A 23,158-nucleotide genomic window follows, 5' to 3' on the forward strand; every position below is an offset into this window, starting at 1 on the left:
CTAAGGTATGTCTAATCTCCAATTTGAATTCAGGGCTTTGTAATGCCAATGCCAGTTGGTTAAGAGAAGGCACTCTCCATTGGCGAGGCAGGTAGATGGCACAGTAGATAAAGCACTGGCCCTGAAGTTGGGAGGACTTGAGTTCAAATCTCAACCCAGACACTTACTAGCTGTATGACCCTGGGCAAATCACTTAATCCCCACTGCTTCAAACATCCAGGGCCATTTCCATTTGTCCTGATATATATCTTGCCACTGAACTCAAATGACTGTGGAGGAGAGAGTGAGGTTGATGACCTTGCATAGTCTTCTCTTTCTTAAATCCAATTCAGAGCAAGTCATGACATCACCCTGATGTCATGGTCCTCTTCAAGAAGGAAGGACAAAGAACAACTCTCCAGTGGTAGAGACAAGTCCCTCATCTGGGACTTTCCTATAGTAAGGCAGCTAATAAACATTAATTAACTTCCTATTATGTGCCAAACATTTGGCTAAGGGGTAGGGACACAAGGAAAGAAAAAAAAAAAGTGGTCTCTGCTTTCACATTTTAATAGAGGAGACAATATCTACACAACTATGTGCAAACAAAATATATGCAGGGTAAAGACACTAGCATTAATGAGGATTAGATGAGGCTTCTTATAGAAAGTGGGGTTTTAGCTGGTACTCGAACTCAGGGAAATCAGGGGACAGAGGCAAGCCCAAGTCCTTTCCCAGGTTAACATAAAACAAATAATGAAGCAATAAACTCATCATTTCTTCCTTCTCAGAAGATGGGAAACTTAAGAGGAAATGTAACAACAAATCAAAGAAAGCTGCACGGCTTTCCTTCTCAATTTCAAGTTAATAAGTGAAGTGTGAAACGGTTGGACTGAATCATACAATAGACCAGTCATAATGACTAAACTCCAAAACTTGGCCCAGAACAATTGCGATATCATACAAAAAACCTCTCTACACTAAGCCTTCTGTTAGCTGGAAGGGTCAGGAAATAGATATCTCTAGTTAACCCAATATTCTGATTAATAGAGTTACCATATATACCAAATAACTATCAAATTGTTGAAAAAATATACATTAAATACTAAAGCTTAATTGGTTATAATCTGCTTTTTTAAATGGTTCAAAAGGCCCTTTGAAATTTGGCTCTATTCCAGGTTACACCTCAATGAATAGCATCGATCTCTGTACCATGCATAGTGATGTAGGAGCAGGGGTGTGCTGGAGTCAGCTCCTACTGACTTTGGGAGAACAAACTGTCAGATTTTCAATGCCTCAGAATGCAAATGCTACAATTCATTTTTAAAAAATGTATTTTTTAAAATTTTCTACACCAGTGATGTCAAACTCAAATAGAAACAGATTCTGGTGGGCCTGTACATTTATTTACAAATGCACAAATTAACAGTATCTATGTTATATTGTATTTTTATGTATTTTGTTAAACATTTCCCAATTAGATTTTAGCCTTGTTCCAGCAGCATTGAGGAGTTTTCCTAACCATATGATGCCCCTCTCTCTACTTATGAGTATGATATCTGTGGTCTAGAAAGTGATGGAGAAAATGTTAGAAATGCAAATTAAACTTAAAAGTGTGGCTTGTGCCCAATTTTCCTCCAGAGAGCCTATTCTTAAACATTTACCAGCACACCTTTGGGAAGGTACCACCCTCACACCACCAAGCCAAATCTGCATGACATTTTGATATATGCATACCTTAAAAAAACTCCTTTAATATTAATTTGATTCTTTATTTTGCATAAATATGCAAATTGCCTATCTATTTATCTATATCTATATATATATATATAGTAGGGGCTAAATTTAATATGGGGAGAGTTAATTGGGTGGCTTGCCGTAATATTGGGGTTCAGAAAATAATGAGGGACCTCTAGGTGCAAAGCTCCCTCCCCTCCAAACTGCCTTTTTTAGTTATTTCTCCCAGGCCAATAAGAAAGGGGATTAACAGTCTCTTTTCCACAAACAAATCAGGTTTTTTAATGGGAATAAAATACACAGCAAAGGTTAAATTAATAAAGTCAAGGACAAGGGAATAGGGTCTTAGTTATCTTCTGTTCATTTTTTCTTAGTAAACCCCTCCCCCACCCCCCACCCCCACCCCCCCCCCACCCCCCCCAGTGCTTAGCACAATGTAACATTTTCCTTCTTGTTCAGATGGTTCAGTTGTGTCCGACTCTTTGTCAGACCCATTTAGGGGTTTTGGTTTTTTTTGTTTTTTTGTTTTTGTTTTTGTTTTTAGTGAGGCAATTGGGGTTAAGTGACTTGCCCAGGGTCACACAGCTAGTAAGTGTTAAGTGTCTGAGGCAGGATTTGAACTCAGGTACTCCTGACTCCAGGGCCAGTGCTCTATCCACTGCTCCACCTAGCTGCCTCCCCCCCCCCCCATTTAGGGTTTTCTTGACAAAAATACTGGAGTAATTTGCCATTTCCTTCTCCAGTTCATTTTACAGATGAAGAAACTGAGGCAACCAGTGTTAAATGACTTGTCCACAGTTGCATAGCTAAAAAGTATATGAGGCCGGATTTGAACTCATGACTCCAGGCCCAGAGCTCTATCCATAGAGCCCCTCTTGTCACATAGCAAGCACTTAAAAATTTTGTTTTTCCTTCCATCATTCATTCATCTAGCACAAACTGCTCATTTTACAGGTCAGGAAACTGAGTCCCATAGAGGTTAAGCGAAGTATTCAAATATAGAAAACTCATTACTGGCAAAGCCAGTGTTAGGCCTTGAGTATCTTAAGTCAGTATGGAATCACTTCTATTTCATTATGTACATAAAAAGTTAGTTAACAATATAAAAAAAAGTTTGAGTGTCAGTACATTTTAAGGTCTTTGAAGCAAGCAGTATCCTTCATCTCCAAATACTTGGCACAAATGGTAGAGACAGATAAGTAGTCTAGAAAAAGAAGTCACCTCTGGCCTAAAATGTGGACAGCTTCATGGAGGAAGGAGAGTTAAGGGAAATGAGATCTTCTTGTCTGTGATGTAACTTCTCCATACCTTCCAGATGAGATTCCCTGGCAAGAAATTAATAGTGTTGCATTCTGTGTGGTGTTATAATAATCACTTCATTTCTAGCTCACTCTACTCTGTTCCATCTCCCTGACAGCTGTTTTGCCTATCCTAGTATGATATCGCCCTAGCACTTGCATATTGATGGATACTACTTAGCCCAGATCACTATATCTTGAGATGACCCAGTCATATTGCTTACTTCACTTTCAGCCTGTTCTTTGTCCCATTCAGGTCCCTTTTACCCCTTAGCCCCTTTCTCCTGGTTACCCATTAAGTTTTTTTGTTTGTTTGTTCTGTTTTTGTTTTTTGTGGAGCAATGAGAGTTAAGTGACTTGCCCAGGGTCACACAGCTACTAAATGTCAAGTGTCTGAGGCCCGATTTGAACACAGGTCTTCCTGAATCCAGGGCTGGTGCTTTATCACTGTGCCACCTAGCTGCCTCCTTCTTCCCCTACTTTTAAGCAAGCTCCTTGAGAAAGGGAACCATATTATTAATTTTGTATCCTCAGTTTTAAAATTGTCTGGAACATAAGAATTGCTGAAGAAAGTTGATCAATCAATTGATCAAAAATATCAATTTTCAATTACTTCCTTAGAATATTTTATCCTAGTAGTAAATCTGGTTAAAGTATTTAAGACTGTTACTATTCTATGAGATTTGGGGAGAAATAAAGCTTTGCCTTCCAAATTATGTGTTTCTGTATGGAGAAGGCAAAACAAAATAAATAACTGAAGCAGTCTCTCAAAAGTACAAAAAAAAAATTAATTATACATTCTAAGTGTATTTACAAAGAGGCAGGTGTAACTTGGCTCCTAGAAGAGGAAATTTGCCCTTGGGAACAGGCATTCTAGTCCCAGTCTGCTTTTGACTTGTGTGACCCTGGGCAATTTAGCTTTCCACCTCCATTTCCTTAACTATATTAAGAAGCAGGACGGGGCAGGAATGGTGTGACCATGAAGGGGTTTGCTAGATCATTGTTAAGTACTCTAGAAAGTTTTGTGTCTGCATTTAATTGCACAGGATTATTTCACTGAAGTTACCCACCCCCATGTTTATTTGATTAGTTAAATCAATGAAGATGGAAAACAATATTTTCATGGAACTTTCAAAAGTTCAATTTAACCAGACTCACCAAAAAGTGACTGCCTTTTTTTTTTGTTCATTGAGGTCACTTAAAATATGTTTGATTCTATTTATCTGTCTGTCTGTCTGTCTCTCTCTCTATCTGTGGGGCAATGAGGGTCACACAGCTAGTAAGTGTCAAGTGTCTGAGGCTGGATTTGAACTCAGGTTCTCCTGAATCCCAGGCTGGTGTTTTATCCACTGTGCCACCTAGCTGTTCCCTCTATTTGGTTTTATAACTAGCTTCCACTGGCAACTTTATACCTAACTAACTTATTACAGATAAGAAAAGGTAGACATAGTATTAAAATTAGTAATATGTATTTGGATAGCATAAGAAGGCCCAAATGTAATATTTATAAATGCTAAGTCTATTCTAATGAAACCTCATTTGCATTAACTGGTAATAAAATCATATCCTAGAAAAATTTTTGAAAAAGCAGTGTGTGTGTGTGTGTGTGTGTGTGTGTGTGGTGTGTTTATTCATTTCCCTTTCAGTACCCTGTATTTTCCTTCTTAGTTCCACTCTAACTCCAGCTCCTCCATGAAGCCTTCCAAATGACAGCCCAAGAAATGTCTCCCTTTTCTGAACTCCTAATCTGTTGCTACCATCTGTGCCAGGTATTCAGAGATGAAAGATTTTACTTGTTTCAAGGACCTAATAATATACTGGCACATAAATGGTTTTGTATTATTATCTAATTTTTATGTAATTAGTGTGTGTGTGTGTGTGTGTGTGTGTGTGTGTAGGAAAAACAGAGGGATTACAATCAAGATATAGTAAAACCTTACTAATGTGAAGGAATTGAGAGAAAGACTAATCTGAATTAGTGAAAAGTCAAAATTATAAATTATTTTTAAACTAAATCCGGAAAAGGAACTTCTAAGGTTTCTGAATAGGTGATCTCGACATAATGACTAGATAAGACTCATCTGTAATTATCAGCCTTCAAGGACATGCAAACAAGTATGCTTAAGTCCTCATAACTGTTTGTTCCCAAGTACACTAAACCTTTATCTCAGTCATTTATTTACGGGATTAATGTCATTTAAAAATCATTTCTTCACAGATAGTACAAAGGATAGGACTTATTGAATTATTACAAATTTAAACTAGTTTGCCAGTAAATGATCTTTTTTTTTGGTTAACACTAAAATACATAGGACACATACAAGTAGTTTTGACAAAAAAAATATAATAAAACAGAATTATTCCAATCAATCTCCTCTCCCCTACTAAATATATATAGCATTATATATTTAATTTCAACTAACTGCAAATATAACTCATGATACATCTTCTACTGTTTGTCATTTTTTACAAAATAGCCACAATATAACTGGTTTAGCTAAAAAATCCACAGCACCTTACAGAAATAATTTACTCGGTACCCAATGCCTTATAATTGTTTCCTGATCAATTAATTCATACTGGGTGTCCCAAAAGTCATAGTACAGTTGTAAGATTAGCTTTGATGACTTCAAATTGCACAAAAATTTTTGGGACATGATGTTAATGTGTAGCTTACCTCTGCAACTTTTATATATAAGATGGGAAAGAATGTACATTTTGTTTTTCTGTATGCCCTGTAGCCAAGGTTGATGCTTACACAGTATTTTAAAGGGCTCCACAAAACCCTTTCAAATAAACTATCTTCCTTGCCAGCCTGCTGAAATACCAGGAACTGCTTCTATTAGAATCAGTCCTTTGGAGTCAAGCATTGTCTCCAGAAGGCCCCTGTTAAAATGCACATATGACACCTGGGAAGATTAAAGCATCAACACCTATTAGCACCAATTAGATTATTTAATTAGCTAGCTGTCATCTGGCAGAACTCAGGGTCCTGAGGTCATGTTACATAGGCCCAAGTTTTAATTAGTGGAAAATAATCAAGAAAGAATGAGGAGTTAGGCCGAGCACTATGGGGCACCACTTTGGTGGACTGTGGGCAACTTGGGAGTTTGGGAGCTTCCTCCCTTGCTCAGACATCCTTTACAATTTTTCACTCTCCTTTCCCATTAAATCTGGATTAGTGTTTCTTCTAATAAATTCATAAGAATTAAAAGACAAACTATATTTTGAAGACTTCAAAATTCAAATGTAGCAAATAGCTATATTATCACAATTTCCACCCTCATAGTATCAGGGGATATAATTCCCAAAGTTGTTTTTTTTTTATTGCCAAAAAATATCAAAATTAAGTACTCTAATTTTTTCACTTCCATTTGGATCCTCTTTCTAAAATGTTTCCACTGCCATCATCATCCCTCTTCATTTATAAAGCTTAGAAAGAAGATCAATTCTCTAGACCCACAAAAAATAGCCCATGCAACACACCTCAAAGAAAGAAAACATTACATTGTGAATTATCAACTCCCTCTCCAGAGGCATAGCATCTTATTACTGCAAACAACATCACAATTAAGCCTTATTATGTTTCTGAATAATACATTTAAAAATATAAAATCAACTTAGTTAGAAGAAAGTAAAATAAAATGTGTAGATATAACCTGGGCCTGACAAAAGGCCAACATGTTAATCTCCCAAGTCAATACTGAAATACTGCTAAATATTGAGTAAAATATTTTTTGAAGGGGATGGAAATCCAACCTATAATATCATAATTATAGAGAATCTCAGTATGTGAACAACTCATCTAAATCATGTGTTAACTGAGATGCTTCTACAGTTGCCTGGTATAGTGAAAGGTTAAGATCTACATGTGGGCAAACAAATAGGTTTGGCTTTGAACCTTCATCTCCCGTGTATCTCTCTCTCTCTCTCTCTCTCTCTCTCTCTCTCTCTCTCTCTCTCTCTCTCTCTCTCTCTCTCTCTCTCTCTCTCTCTCTCTTTGTGTCTCTATCTGTCCTTCTAACTGGCTAAACATGCATAATACATCTCTAAATTCCTTATAAAATGACTGATAATAGTGGCCTAATCAATTAATACATCTACAACCAACAAGGAAAAGTTTTAACCATACTGTACAGTAAAGAAAAAGTTTGATGAGCATTCAGTGCACTTTCACAAAGATGATGCCTTCTTGGGGATTTGCTTCTTTCATTAAGTATATGGCTTTGTCCTAGGAAAAGTAACGTCTCACAAAAATTTTATTGCTTTTGTACTTATTTAATCAAAAGTGCAATATGATGTTTAGAGGAATGTTAAAAATCACATCCATGAACTGTTAGGCATTATTTAAAAAATCTAATGTCAAGAGTAGCATCATTTCAGGTGTAATACCTACCAAAAAGCATAACTATGGCAAACTGTGGTAACTACAGTAATTTTTTGCAAGGTTTTTTTTTTTTTTAAAGTACAGATAAATCAAATACAAAAACAGATCCCCTAATATGGGCACATAAAGTTTTAAAGCTATATGTAAATATAAAAACCAAATTTTCAGAACTAGGAATGGATACGTGCATTTAAAACAAACCAAAAAAGAGATACTTTTGTTACAGCACAAGACAACTTATTAGTCAAGGAATGACTGAGATATCATATCATATGACAGTTACAAGCAATAATTAGTGTCACATATAAATAATATCAAAATGGCTTTATATTGTAAAGTATATACTGAATCTGAACAATTTATTATGAAAACAGAAAGTGTAGTTTACAGCTGAAGGCCCTGAATTATTATTTTTTTAAAGACTGAGTTTTAAATAGTATAGTGACATTAATTTTGACTTTGAAAGATATAAAAATATTAAAAACCAAAGCAAATCAAACGTTATATATTCGAGAGCTCTTATTACACTTCTGATACTTTTGTTAAAGAATAAAGTGTTTTTTTAAAATCCAGATAGCTTATACAACATATAGCTAACTGATATAATGTAGCTAGCTATATGATACAACATACAGCTATCCTTAAAAATCTTTACTAGTGTTTCCATAAGAGCCAAAGCCTCCAGAGAGAACATTTAACTCTCTTACCTATATTCTTATTTTAAGTTACTTGCAGACTATTTTTCTGTGTTTTAAAAGCTCTATAAATAAAGTGCCTATACAGAAATGGTATATACAAACATCCACAAAATTTTCAATAAGACGATCGTTTTTAAAAGAAAAGGCCCAATATATATTTTTTTCTATAAATGGATCATTTTGAGAATGATGAGGGCAAAACTAGTTGGAGAATTTCCATCTTGTATGCACACACTCTTTTTTTTCCCTACTTGGTAAAACTCACTTTCAAACAGACTCCCAAATCATCAATAAAAAGAAATTATTATGGGATTCATGACTTTATTGCAGGGCTCTGTATTTGGCGCCCACATTGTGTATTGGATACCCCTTCAGCTTAAAGTGAAAACAAAAACAAAACAAAACCCCCAAAGCCAACCACTCAAGTCAACCACCTGGTTAATTCTGGAGTATTTCAAAGGCCCGTTTTCCCAATACCCCCAGGCACATAGAGGCTAGATCCCGATTCTCAGCAGGCGGGGTGATGGGGAAGGGGGGCGGGGTTGTCACTCTCTCCAAATGAATTTGCTGAACGCCTTATCCTACCAAGGATTCCCAAGACGCTTTCTTCCGCCCCTACTCGCTTTCCTCCGGCTCCCACCCCCACCCCCCACAGTGGGCAAGACTAGGATGGTGGATTCCCCTGGTGAAAAAGCAGACTGCGAATTGTCATTGCCTTTCCTCCCTTCTCCCCTTGTACCCTAGCAGCAAACCCAAGAGCAATAATCATCATAAATCTATAGTGTGTGTGTGTGTGTGTGTGTGTGTGTGAGAGAGAGAGAGAGAGAGAGAGAGAGAGAGAGAGAGAGAGAGAGAGAGAGAGAGAGAGAGAGAGAGAGAGAGAGAGAGAGAGAATAACCCCGTTAGATTCGAGAAAAGGTAGGAGAGCTGGGGAGAGGGTCAGGGGGTAGGGTAGCCCCAGCTGTCAGACTGGAGATTTCCACGTATATTTCTACATGCTAAGGGAAGCTCTTAAGCAATGACAGATTGTTGGTAGTGTGGGGTGGGTGGGCTTTTTAAGTAGGGGGGCTGATTTGGTTATTTTGGGGGAGGTGGCCTTGGACCCGTGGGCTGGCCGATGGGGGCAGCGGGAGGTACGGAACCTCGGGGCTTTCCTGGCGGCTCCCAGCAAAGGCAGCTCCTAACCCCCTCCGCCCCTTTGGTTCGTCCTCAGCCACCAGCCTCCAGCCTCCGCCTCCACTCCAGCGACTAAGGAAGCCGGGGCTCTCCCCCACTCTCTCTCCCTCTCCCTCTCGCGAGTCCTGTGCAGTCACTTCAAGGGGGTGGGAGGAACTGGGTGGTGGGAGGGGAGGGGAGGGGGGCGCCAGGGAATTGCTGCAATGTAGCGCGCTGAGAAAATACTTCCAGAGCAAGACAGTGGAAAGCCACGAGCAAATAAAAATGTCATATTAATTTTTTAAAAGCCATAAATCACACACACCCCCCTCCCGCTGCAAAAAAGAAAATGCATAAACCCGATCCCAGGGCAAGGCTGCGCTACAGCCACCCACTTCCTATTTCTGTCACAGCAGCTACACCCTGCCAGCCACCAACCAACCCCCCACTACCCCCCCCCGCCCCCTAGCCGGCCGCCCACACCAGCCTCCGCCTCCGCCTCCGCCTCCCCACGTCCCATCCATTTAACAACTGACGCCCCAGTAAATAAAAATACCCAAAGATGGGAGGGGGGGAACCAGGGGAGGAAGGTACCAGGAGGAGGGGGCTGGGGAGGTAGGAGATCCTAGAAGGACGGCGGCGTCTGGGGGAAGAGGGAAAGGGAAAACAGGGAGGGGGGGAGGTGGAGAGAAGGAAACCCACACAGGGCTGCCTGCTGCGGTACACTGAGGCGTCCGTGCCCTGCCAACTTACCTTTTACCACCCTGTCCGTCGTCGATAACTTCGGATCAATTGCCTTGTGTTCGGACATTTCCAGCAGCTGGAGGAGAGCTACGCGCTGCTAGTCCGATTGCACGCACGCACACACACACACACACACACACACTCACACACACACACTCACACACACACACACTCACTCACACAAGCGCGCGCGCACACACACTCGCTCTCTCTCTCTCTCTCTCTCTCTCTCTCACACACACACAACACACACAGACACACACACACACACACACACACAGACACACACACACACTCCGGAGACACGACGCTACCGCTGCCGCCGCCGCTGCCGCCGCCGCCGCCGCTGCAAACCACTAGGCTGTAGCTCTCGGTTCTGGGCTGGCTTTAAAGTTACTGCCTTCTCGCCTGCGTTCCTCCTCCTCCTCCCCTCCTCCCCTCCTCCTCCTCCTCCTCCTCCTCCTCCTCCTCCTCCTCCTCCTCCTCCTCCTCCTCCTCCTCCTCCTCCTCCTCCTCCCCTCCTCCTCCTCTCTTCCTCCTCCTGCTCCTTCACCACCACCTCCTCCTCCTCTCCTCCTCCTCCTCTTCTTCTTCCTCCTCCTCCTCCTGCTTCTTCACTCCTCCTACTCTTCCTCCACCACCTCCTCTCTGGGTCGTTTGAAGATTGTTTTTTGTTGTTATTATTGTTGTTGTTTTTTAATATATTATTTATTTATTTTCAAATCATGCCTTTCTGTTCTTTTATTCTTGGAGAAAGGGGATGGGGAGGAAAGCTACACAAATACATGCAAACACACACAAACACCCACCCAGCGCAAAAGACTGGGTGCCAGTGTAAGGAAATGCCCACATGCACACACACACACACACGCACACGCACACACACACACGCGCGCGCGCGCGCACACACACACACACACGCGCGATTTTTTTTAATCACATGGAGGGAGAAGAGGGAGGAGAGAACACAGTCGCAAATGTCAAAGCCAAATCTGCCGGGGTTTCCCAAGGCGAAGTGGTGGCGGGGATTGACGCCGCTGCTTCACTCTTCACTGCAACTCTGAGCTGCTGCTGCTGTTGCATTCGCTGCTTGCTGCTGCTCCTGCTGCTGTTTTTGCTGCTGCTGCTGCTGCTGCTGCTGTTGCTCCTGCCGCCGCCGCTGCTGCTGCTGTTTCCTCTGCCACCGCCTTTGGATACGTCTCTTTCTCTCTCTCCCTCTCCTCTGGTTCCCAGGATCTCTCCTTTCATTCACAGAGGCATAACCACCAAGCTCTACAAACACAGTTCCAGGCTCAACCTACCCTCCTCCTCCTCCTCTTCTTCTTCTTCCTCCTCCCTCCTCCTCCTCTTCCTCCTCCTCCTCCTCCTCCTCCACCGCCGCGGCCGCCACCGCCGCCGCCGCCGCCGCCGCCACCACCACCACCACCTCTTCTACCTCTGCCCGCTGCCTTCTCCTGCTCCTCCTCCTCCCCTTCCTCCTCTTCCTCCCCCCTCATCTTTCTCCTCCCCTCCTCCCCCTCCTCCTCCCCTTTCCACCCCCCCCCTCTCAGCCCGCCCACTAAGCTCTCCTTCCCCTAAGCTTAGATCTGTCTGTTTATTGGCTCAGGAGCACTGTCACTCACTGTCAGGTAGCTGTCCCCTCTCTTGCTTGTTCTTCCTTCTCGGCCCCACCCCTTTCGCTTCTTTTTCTCCCTCTCAATCTCTAGCCTTCTCTCTTTCCAGCCTAGCGCCTCCACCTCCGGGTCCCTGGCTCAGGTGTCACTCACGCTATAGGCCTACTTTGGAGACGGAGAATGGCCAGGTTGGAGTGGATCGGAGCGGAAAGGCAGAGGAAAGAGGAGAAGGCCTCCCCACCCCGCTGCTAACATAGCCCCTCTTCTCTACTTTGGCAACTGTGTTTCCCCGGTTTGGTTGAGCCGCAGTGTGAGCAGCTAAGTGCAGTAAGTGTGTGCGTGTGTGTATGTGTTCGTTTGCTGGGGGAGGGGGTGTGTGGAAGAGAGAGAGAGAGAGAGAGAGAGAGAGAGAGAGAGAGAGAGAGAGAGAGAGAGAGAGAGAGAGAGAGAGAGAGAGAGAGAGAGAGAGAGAGATGCAAAAATGAGGAAGGAAAGGAAGGAGGAAGGAAATCCAGCTACCTCTCTCTGGTTACACACGCTGTCTCTGCAGATCCGTGGGTAAGCACTGATAGATGAATAAATCAGTTATTTTGCAACTACACGATCCCTGCTCTACGTGGTTTGCTAGTGTTTATTGTTTTGTGGTGACAATGTTATTGTAGTTGTTATTCTACTTTTTTTTGTGTGTGTGTACACCTATGCCGCACCCGAGGCCACATTTGGGTCCAAGAATTTAGCAGCACACCAGTCAGCAGTGATACTCCAACATGTGTCCCAGGTCGGGTTTTTTGTTTTGTTTTGTTTTGTTTTGGTCTGGTCTGGTCTGGTTTGGTTTGATTTGGTTTAGCAAAGATGAAGGAGGAGGGAAGAAAAGTTGAGTTCCAACGCTAGCTTTATGGTCAGATGCGCAGTAAAATCTCCTTCATCACAAGGAAGTGGAGATGGGGGTGGGAAATGAGATTTGGTAGTGTTTCCTGATCCACCCATCGCCATCAGGACATATAAGCCGTTGTGTGAAAGAGAAGACTCTATATTTTCCATCTGAAAATACAGCACTTCTACACCCCCTCCTTACTTCATCGTGGCTGATGTCTGTCAGCCCGAGGGGTCATAAAGCAGGACAATAATCCTCTCACTGACCCAGCCATGGAATATGATTGAAAAAAAGGCTTGAAAAGGTACAAGGAGGGAGGTAACTAATAAGTAAACTGCTTTCTACCCCCACTCTATTTCCTGTGCTGCATTCCTGAGTCCTTCAGTGTCAAGGAATTTTGGACAGAGGCTAAACCACCTTGATATAAGTAGTAGGGACCTTGAATAAAATAATATCAGGAACTCTATTTATTCCAGATTTAAATCTGACAATATCAGCCTTGGCAAGCCATTGAAAAGGTTGTACATAAACTACATGCATAAACATACCCCAAATAAATAAATAAAGTTTAGGGGGCTGGTGGTCTCCATATGAGCTATACAGAAGCATTTTAGCATATGTTTTTGGGAAAAGGTTAACCTTAGAATTACTAGTTTCCTTGAAAACTCTGCACCACCTTTTGCATGAAACCTTTCCTCATCTCACCATTGCTAATGTCCTCCTTCCTCCAATTACATTGCTTTGATTTTGTATACACTTCTATATATGTACACAAGGACTTTCTCTCGTTTGTCTTCATATGACCAATGCCTAATAGTGCCTCTAATATAGTAGGCACTTAATAAATGTTTTGATTTGATCATGTAGTAGGCACTTAATATATGTTTTGATTTGATCATTTCAGATTGAAGGTTTAGGAAAGGAAATGCAGGAGGTCAAGTATGGTAAGTCCATAAGGGAATAAACAAAGCAGATTTCTCTATGAGGTCTAGTCATCCTTCTTCTAGGAGGCACATGACTACCTTCTTCTATTACTTTGGGGGAGGGGAGGAAGGGTTAAATGGAACCAACTTTGGTAAATGAATTTGAAGACGACCTAAATATTCTTGGCCTAGGAACTACTACAATACACATTTAGAAGTACTAACACCCTCCATACTGGGATTAGAGATTGGGGGTGGGGGTGGGGGGAAGAGTTCTGAGAGCAGCAAAATCTCAGAAGTAAAACACTTTACAACATTCTACTCAAACTAACCGCCTGACAATGGGGGGGGGGTGTATGGATATCTGCATGTGTAGGAGTATAGATATAGATATAGATATAGATATAGATATAGATATAGATATAGATATAGATATAGATATAGATATAGATATAGATACAGATATAGATATAGATATAGATATAGATATAGATATAGATATAGATATAGATATAGATATAGATATAGATGAGTAAATATACACATATATGAGTGGATATATATATAACACAAAACATGTATGCATGTGTATATATATGTACATATATATGCATACACACATTATACACACACACACACATATATCTAGCCCAAGGTTTTTCAAATTATTGAGTCCAAAGGTTCTCAAAATATAATTCATGGACCCTGTGATTCCTGAGACACTTTCACCTCAAGGGAGGTGAAAACTATTTTCATAATATTAAGATATTATTTACCTGTTCTTCCTTTTCCAATTAAACATATGTGTGTGTGTTTGGATTTTCTTCATGTATTTCAGTCAAACTCATATCTCACAGTAGATTGAATGCAGAAGCAGATAAGAGAATCCAGCTGCCTTTTATTGGGCAAGACATGAAAGAAATTCACAAAAAATTGTGTAAAAACAAGCTCACTCTTTTCACTAATTTTTTTGTATTGAAAAGTATTTTTCATAAAAATGTTGTTTATGTTAACATGTCATTAGATTGCCATTAGTTTTAAATGAACTAATAGAGTAAATATTTTAGTTTTAATATATAATATAGTCAATATGTGCATATATAACCTACATAAAAAGGAACCTTTAAATCTATCAATAATTGTTTAAGAACACAAAGGGGTTTCAACACCACAAAGTTCAAGAACCATTGATCTAGTTTTTCCCTTAATTTTACAAGTGAAGAAACAGATGGTCAAAGGTATCACAGAAGTAATAAATGATAGAGCCTGGGATCTGAATGAGGGTCAATATCTTCCTCTATTTCTATCATATCATGTTTCATCCTACCTTTGGACCAAGGTCATAAGAATTAAAATTTCAGGACAGCATCATGACATTGGTTGGAAACAAAGACCCATCTTTTACATACATACTTTAGACCATTGCACCACCAGTCACCTCCTAACTTAGCTAGTTAGCTTAGTGTGAAACAAGGTTGTGAATCACAACCACTATACAAAAAAATATCATAATCAAAGACTATTTAACTAAATGCTTTCATATCCATGGCTCATATACATAGCTGGTGCCCTAAAAAAATTCCCGTCGATGTAGAGAGATATCCCTAATGGCATTGTAAGGAATAGAGCAACCTTATGAAAGCCTAACTAGCTGCACAATGTGCCTACTGTACAGAAATTTAGGCCTAAATCAAATTTTTCTGCTCTTCTTTTTATGATTACTTTATTTTCCCTTGAATTATTCTCCTGTGATTTATAAATGTATACTTAGATGATGCAATGAAAAGAGCACTAGGCCTGAATTCAGGAAGACCTGAGTTCAAATCCAGCTGCAGTCACTTACTAGCTATGTTACCCTGAGCAAGTAACAAAGCCTGTTTGCCTCAGTTTCCTCAACTATTAAATGGAAAAAATAATAGCACTTACCTTGCAGGATTGTTGTGAGGATCATGTGAGATAATACTTGTAAAGTGCCAAGCATAATGGCTGGCACAAAGTAGGTGTTTAGCTTTTACTATTAGGTGGGATTACCCTGGCAGTCCTAATACTTAAATAACAAATAAGCTGATAAAAATTGACTTTCAAAGTTGACCAAGGGTAAAAATGATTTATTTAGGGGCAGCTAGGTGGCGCAGTGGATAAAGCACCGGCCTTGGATTCAGGAGGACCTGAGTTCAAATCCAGCCTTAGACATTTAACACTTACTAGCTGTGTGACCCTGGGCAAGTCACTTAACCCCAATTGCCTCACCAAAAAAAGAAATGATTTATTTAACCATCCATCCACTCATTCTAGAGGAAGCATTCACTTTACTATGTGTGAAACACTTTACTGAGGCAGATGGAGCAATAATTAAGGCAGTCTCTGCCTTTAAGGAGTTTATCACTTGATCTATCATTTCATTAATGTAAAAAAGATCTACCATTAGCTTACCAGAGAATTTTTGTGTTACAGTTTACTAAAATAAAAGAATGATTTGATTTTATGGAAAGGAGAGACTTTAGAACCCCTCCTGATCGATTCTTTTATAAGATGAGGAAACAGACCAAGTCCCATAGTTAAAATTCTTCAAGAGACTGAGTTTGTGGTTTCTTTCCTTTAGGACATTACAGTCAACTCAATTACACTTTTGTGGGTTATGTCCCATATTCTCAAATGGTTTGGAGATCTCATTGATGCATCATCTAGGTCTACCCCTCTTATTTGACCCCAATGCTCCCACAAGTGTATCATGAGGGTCCATTTTCCATTGACAGAGCATTCCCCATTTTTTCTTAACATCACAAAGTCTCTAATGAAGCTTGTGGTATGTACATCATTTATGCTTCACACTCATCGGACCATCTTTTCCACTTATATTATTTTTATGTCATTCTTTCTCTTTTATGAAACTTATTCTTTAATTCACAGTTTATAACAAAATGAATCATGCTCAGGTCTACCCTGCATCTCTTTGGCTTGTCCTTAATTTCAGTTCTTCAGAGATTATAGTGTTCCATGACTGGAACCCATATCATAACAGAAGAAGAATACTGTGATGATTAATAATGAATATTGTTAAGCATACTGCTTTTATTTTATTTTTTTGGCAGGACAATGATGGTTAAGTGACTTGCCCAGGGTCAAACCATACTGCTTTTAAGGATACATCTGGGCTTTTGTTCCAGAGGGAAGGTTAGAAATTACTAAAAGAAATTTGGAATTTCTCAGAGAGATTCTGGACCACTTTGTTCCTTGTGCTCAATTCTAAAATCAAATTATTGTCATTTTGCATTATTTGTCTATAGGAGACAAGGAAGATAGGGTAGATTACAGGAGCTTTCTGTTTCAGTTGAAATAATGGCTAAACAAACTGTGGTATGTGATGGCAATGGAATATTACTGTGCAATAAGAAATGACAAACAGTATGACTTCAAAAAAGCTTGGAAAGTCTCATATGAACTGATGTATTGGGAAGTAAGCAGAACCAAGAGAACACTGTACACAGAGACAACATTATTGTTTGGTGAAGAACTGTGAATGACTTGACTATTCTCAACAATACAATAATTCAAGACAATCCCAAAAGAATGTTGATGGAACATACTATCCACCTCCAAAAAAAAAAGAAAAAAGAGTTTGTATTGATGGAACAGACTGAAGCATGCTCTTTTTCACATTCATTTATTCATTAAGTGACAAATATGATGATCATGATGAGGTGCATGCTCATATATGTATAACCCGTTTTGGATTGTTTGCTGCCTTGGGAAGTGGGGAGGGGGGGAGGAAAGGAGGGATAGAGATTGGAACAGTAAAATGCAAAAAAAAAATGTTTAACCTGAAAAAAAATGACCAATGTTTGGCTCCAGCCAGTCAAAAGAATCATTGATAACATTTACTTAGCTGAGCAGTGGAACCTGGCCAAGGGAACTCCCTACCTGAAATTGTTTAGACCCTAGAATATCATTTGTGACCCTCTAGATTCTATACCATCAGGTAATCTGAATAATAGTAATAATGATGACATTTATATAGCACTTTAAAGTTTATAAAGCCCTTTACAAATATGATTTTAGACTTACAAATACCCTGGGAAGTAGGTGTTATTATTATCCCCATTTTAGAGATAGAGAAACTAAAACAGAGGTGAAATGACTTACCCAGGATAAAACAACTAGTCTCTGAGAATGGATTTGAACTCCTGTCTTCCTGACTCCAGTTTCTAAGCTCTATCTGCCGCACTACCACTCTAATTAGGCTTATTGAAGCCTAAATTCAGATGGAGCTAGTGATTGTGGAAGGTTCCCTTAAAGTTGTTCATTTCATAATTTTAGGAATTGGAAAGGGCTAAATGATGAAATGTTTACATTCTAATGGGGAAAAAAAGTTGTGCCTTTAAAAGGCTTTTTCTTGATGTTGAAAACATATGCCTATTAGGATTCATTTTTGCTACTACTTTGTGGTCATCACTCTCTCGGTGCTCTCAGGATTCACTTTTAGGATTATGCAGATCCCCCTACATGTATTCACACACATGTATACATACACATACATATATACAAATACCATATATCCATCTTAACACACATATATACATATGTATATATAGATGTGTATTATATATATAGTATATATGTATACATATGGGTATGTATGGGTGTGTGTATATATACATAAACCTATACATACATGTACATACAAACTCATAAACACATACACACACCACAGGGAATGGGGATAAGGGCATGTTTTCAGTATGTCTATGCATTACTTAATGAATTGCATAGCATCATCAGGACAATAAGAATGTTTTATTCACTTGTTTTTTTCCCCCCTGGATGAACCATTAGGCCAGATACTTTAGTGTTAATGTTGTTTTATTATTGATCTCATTTAGGAGGATCTACAGTGATATAGGATTTGATGAAACCTGAAAAATGTTATGACCCTATGATGGAGGACTTTACCATATTAACAAGGAAATTCTTCAACCTGGACTCAATATTGTATTTCATTCATGATAAGGGTGAATACTACTTCTTCCACTTTCATGCCTTGGTATTAATAATCAGAGGTTGTTGAACAAAGTTATCTCTGATATTATATTACAAGGATTCTTGTATAATCATTACATATATAGGGGTTAACTGTTGGAAAGATAGTAGTATTTTTCTCAACCTAGTAAATCCTTTTTATGTAGTCAACAAATAGTAAGCACAGTTGGATCTGATAATATTTATGACTTTAATTCTAGCTTGTGATGGTAAACTTGTGATTTACTGGGCTTTAGGGGTAAGGTGGTGATGCGAAATGTTCTATTCAGCCCAGCTCCTTTGATCAACACTCTAAGAAAGATTTAAAACAAAATCAAATGAAAAATGATCAAGAAACACAAAGGGAATTGATAGTAAGCTCCTCTATTATCTTTAGAATGGCAGATGACCAGAAATCACCAACCCTTTACGTGGGAAAAGACTAAAGTGTCAAAAAACCATCTACCTCTCCAGTGGAGGGCCTGAAGTCAGCATGATCTCAGCCCCAGTTTGTTAGGAGCCTTGAGAGTCTGGGGTGAGGTTAGACCTAATCTCCAGTCTTGGTCCTTAAGGGACATAAGGCCAGGCAGTGAATGCAGAGTTGAGAGCCATCAATGTACCTTGTTAGGCCATGGTAAAGGTCCTTGAGGAAGCCTGAGACTATTAAAATCTCAGACATTTCCATGGAGCCTCTCAGAGTCATAGCAAGGAACAAAGCAAACCAATTATTGGTGATTGTCTAAGGAGAAGAAGACAGATATGGGGCCAAGAGCAGCACCCAAGTTCAGCTGCCAGAAGATAGAGGAAGAAGCCAGGCACTGAGACAAAGCCATCTTCTGCAAAGCAGTGTCACCTAGATATTAGAGAAAACAGAATAAGGAAAGGACCTCCCACTCCATCCAAGAATATATAGAAGAGGGTAAATAGAATATAACCCTGTTACCAAGTCCTAAACTAATAATTGAGATTGAAGCTATGAATACAAAGAAACCTCTGAATATAATTAATAAATGGTATGGGCTAAAAGTATGCCAAGAGGGAAACTTAGAAGAGAGTAACTTCATAATAAGTACAAAGAGAGCCTGAATCAAGAGAGTAGAAGCTTGGTCATAAGAATTCTAAGAATGGTTAGAAGAAATGAAGCAAAGATTTTTTTGTTTTTTGTTTTTTAAAGAGCTTTTGAGGAAAAAATCTTCCAAGGACCATAAATAGCTTAAAACAATGGGGGAACCTTGCACAAATCCTGGACTCCCAGAAAAATAGAATGAAGCAATTAAATATTAAGAAATATTCGAACAAAGTAAAATGACTGAACAATTAGGGGAAAAAAGCAGAGTGTATCTACTATTAAAAAAAATGGTCAGAAAAAACGTTGAGAAAAATTCACTTTTATAATCACCAAACTCACTGAAATCTGGGACCAAGCAAAAAACAAAACAAAACAATAACAATGACTAAACAAACCCAGATTTCCAAAAAATAATCACAAAATTGTTTAGCTGTATTAAGATCAGAGGACAAAGTGAAAAATGGAAAGTATCTTCAAATCACCACCTTCAAGAAAGTATCTGTATCTTGGGTATGAAAATATGCAAAGATTTTACCTCATATTAGCAAATTGGCAAAGATGAAAAAATAGCAATGGTCATTGCTAGAGCAGTTGTGGGATAATAGGTACACTAATACATTGTTGTTGGAGTTGTGAATTGGTACAACCATTTTGGAAAGAAATTTGGAATTATGACAACAAAATGACAAATATCCATGCTGTTTGACCCAGACATTCCATTACTGGGCTTATACTCCAAGAAAACCATTAATAAGATGAAAATCCCAATGTGTATCAAAATATTTATAGCATCACTTATTGGGAAAACAAAGAATTCGAAAGAAAATAGATGCCTATTGATCAGGAAATGGCTAAATGAATTGTGGTACTTGAATGTAGGGGGTTAGTATTGTGCTTTAAGAAATGACAAATGTTGGAACTATGCCCAAAGGGTTTGGGGATTGTACAAACCCTTTGACCCATAAATACTACTACTAGATCTGTATCCCAAAGACATCATAGAAAAGGGAAAAGGACCGACATATACAAAAATATTTATAGCAGATCTCTTTGTTGTGACAAAGAATTGGAAATCAAAGGAATGCCAATCAATTGGGGAATGGCTGAACATGTTGTGGTATATGAATGTAATGGAATAGTATTGTGCTGTAAGAAATTATGAGCAGGCAGATTTAGAAAAAAATCTTGGAAAGACTTAAGTGGACTGATGCTGAGTTAAGTGAGCAGAACCAGGAGAACATTGTACACAGTAACAGCAACATTATGCAATGATCAACTATGATAGAATTGGCTCTTCTTAGCAGTGCAATGATCCAAGACAATTCCAAAGAACTCTGTTTTCCACATCCAGAAAAAAAGAACTGTGGATTATGAATACAGATTTATTGAACCATAATGTTTCTACTTTTTAGGGGTTTTTTTTGTTTTCCCTTGCATTCTGATTCTTCTTTACAACATGACTAATGCAGAAATATGTTTAATGTAATTGTACATATATAACCTATATCAGATTGCTTTCTGTCTTGGGGAGGGGGAAGAGAAGGGAGGGAGGAATAAAAATTTGGAAAAAAAAATCTTATGAAAACTAATGTTGAAAACTATCTTTACATATAGCTAGAAAATAATACTTCTATGATTTTTTTTAAAAAAGAAACAAATATGATGACCACAGAGAAACATGGAAAGATCTTCATCAATTGATGCAGAGTGAAGAAGACAGTGTACACAATGACTTCAAACAATGTAAATGGAAAGAACAATCATATACAATAAAAGTAACAAAATTAACAAGATGAAACATGACTCAAAATAAGAGATATGAGAGGCTACCCACAGCCCTTCTTTTCATGCAGATGGGAGGTCCACAAGTATTTTACATTACACTTTTTCAACATAATGATTGGTTGTGCTGACTTTATCTTCTTATCGTTATTTGGAGGGGGTGGTTCTTTAAAAATATTAATTGTTATATGGGATAACCTTCTCAGAAATAGAGGGGAGATGCTAGGGGAAATAATGAGAATGTAAATGAAAGATATTAAACATTTTTTTCAAAGGAAACTTACTTGAGAATGCCATAGCTAAAATTCAGAGCTTTTAAGTTAAAGAAAAATGCCACAAGTAGGCATTATGAAAGAGCTAGTACACCATCAAAATAAGCAATATTCTGCCTAAACTTCTATAAAAGGGAGAAAATTCTGGAATATTTTGTGTGTGTGTGTGTGTGTGTGTATGTGTGTGTGTAGGTTTGCAACTAAGTATCTTGTAACTTATCTTACAAAGGTCCATATATATCTATGGAGAAAAATAGAACTTTAATAAAGAATTATCAAGGATTTCTGATAAAAAAAAAAAACAAAGCCAGGTAGCCCCCTTGAAAAACAAACAAACAAACATAGTAGACAATAAAAGCCTAGATATTAAATGTTGTTCTTGTTCAGTCCTGTTCAGTCTTGTCCTACTTGTGACTACTTTGGGGTTATCTTGGCAAATATAATAGAGTGGCTTGCCATTTCCCTTTCCAGCTAATTTTATAAGATGAGGGAACTGAGGCAAACCATGTAACTGACTTGTACAGCTAGTCTTTGAGGCTGGATTTGAATTCAAATATTCCTGACTACAGGCTGTTCTATCCACTGTACCACCTAGCATCTCAGATATATAAATATATTTTAGCAATTGAAAGAGTGATCAATGGGGCAGCTAGGTGGCCCTGGATTCAAGAATACCTGAGTTCAAATCTGGACTCAGATACTTGATACTTACTAGCTGTGTGACCCTGGGCAAGTCACTTAACCCCCATTGTCCTGCAAAAAAAAAAAAGAAGAAAGAAAGAAAGAAAGAGTGATCAAATATTTGAGTTTTAACGGTAATGAAGAGATTAGTGTCCTGTAAGAATCTAGGTCTTCAAGGATCTTTGAAGCAGCAAAGAAAGACAAATGCAAAAGGATTTTCTTCCCTTGTTTGGCAATAAGAGGAAATAAAAAGGAATGAAGGAAGCAAAATATTAGAAAAGAAAAGAAAATTACTTTTTCTTCTGGTTTTATTGTGATTTTACCTTGTTCATTTGGAACTTTGTTGATTTGATTTTCTTCACTCTTTTTTTATCAAGTTTGCTAAAGGTTTAACAATTTGTCTAGACTTTTCAAAGAACTAAATTTTTGTTTTGTGCATAATTTTAGTTCTCTTTTTGGTTTCTAAGTTATGTATTTCCCCTCTGATTTTCAGTACTTCTCTTCTGTCATTATTTTGGGTGTGTTTATTTGTTTACTTTCTAATTTAAAAACCCACATATTTAATTCATTAATACTCTCCTTTTCTACTTTAATAATTTTTGGTTTTAAGGATATCATTTTCTCTCTAAGGACTGATTTTGCTGCATTCCAGGAAATTTGATATATGTCATGAATATTTTCTTTCACATAATTCTTAATTGTTTCTAGATTTGTTCTTTGATTCACTTGTAATTTAAAATCTTATTCTTTTAAATAGATTCCTTTTGGAATTCTGTCTTTTGAACAAATTATTGTTTTTCTTGTATTATGGTTTCTAAAGAATGTGTTTAATATTTCTGCTTTTTTAACATTTATTTGCAAGACCTCAGTGTCTTAATATATAAACTTTTGTAAAAATTCCATGTGGTACTTCAAAATCTGTATATGTTT

General features: G+C 38.6%; 1 protein-coding gene and 1 long non-coding RNA gene across 5 annotated transcripts in view; one reads left to right on the forward strand and one right to left on the reverse strand.

Moving 5' to 3' along the window:
• The window catches only part of PPP3CA (protein phosphatase 3 catalytic subunit alpha), a 400,754-nt gene extending 390,316 nt beyond the window's left edge, over nucleotides 1-10,438 (reverse strand). Inside the window, exon 1 of one of the 2 annotated variants that reach the window (XM_043970719.1) lies at nucleotides 10,008-10,438. In XM_043970719.1, coding sequence (XP_043826654.1) covers nucleotides 10,008-10,065 — 58 coding nt within the window. In that variant the 5' untranslated portion in view covers nucleotides 10,066-10,438. The remainder of the gene's footprint in view (nucleotides 1-10,007) is intronic. The other variant, XM_043970718.1, reaches the window with a different exon arrangement.
• A 1,111-nt stretch (nucleotides 10,439-11,549) lies between these two features.
• On the forward strand, nucleotides 11,550-22,200 carry LOC122731005. Of its 3 annotated transcripts, XR_006353563.1 has the most exons (5): nucleotides 11,550-11,626; nucleotides 11,721-12,169; nucleotides 13,390-13,429; nucleotides 18,289-18,417; nucleotides 21,145-22,200. It is a non-coding gene; the product is annotated as an uncharacterized LOC122731005 (long non-coding RNA). The 3 variants fall into 3 exon arrangements; XR_006353561.1 differs by having other exon boundaries at nucleotides 11,584-12,169; XR_006353562.1 differs by having other exon boundaries at nucleotides 11,584-11,938.
• The last annotated feature ends 958 nt before the right edge of the window (nucleotides 22,201-23,158 follow it).

This window comes from Dromiciops gliroides, chromosome 6, assembly GCF_019393635.1.
Source record: "Dromiciops gliroides isolate mDroGli1 chromosome 6, mDroGli1.pri, whole genome shotgun sequence".
In the NCBI taxonomy this organism is placed as follows: domain Eukaryota; kingdom Metazoa; phylum Chordata; class Mammalia; order Microbiotheria; family Microbiotheriidae; genus Dromiciops; species Dromiciops gliroides.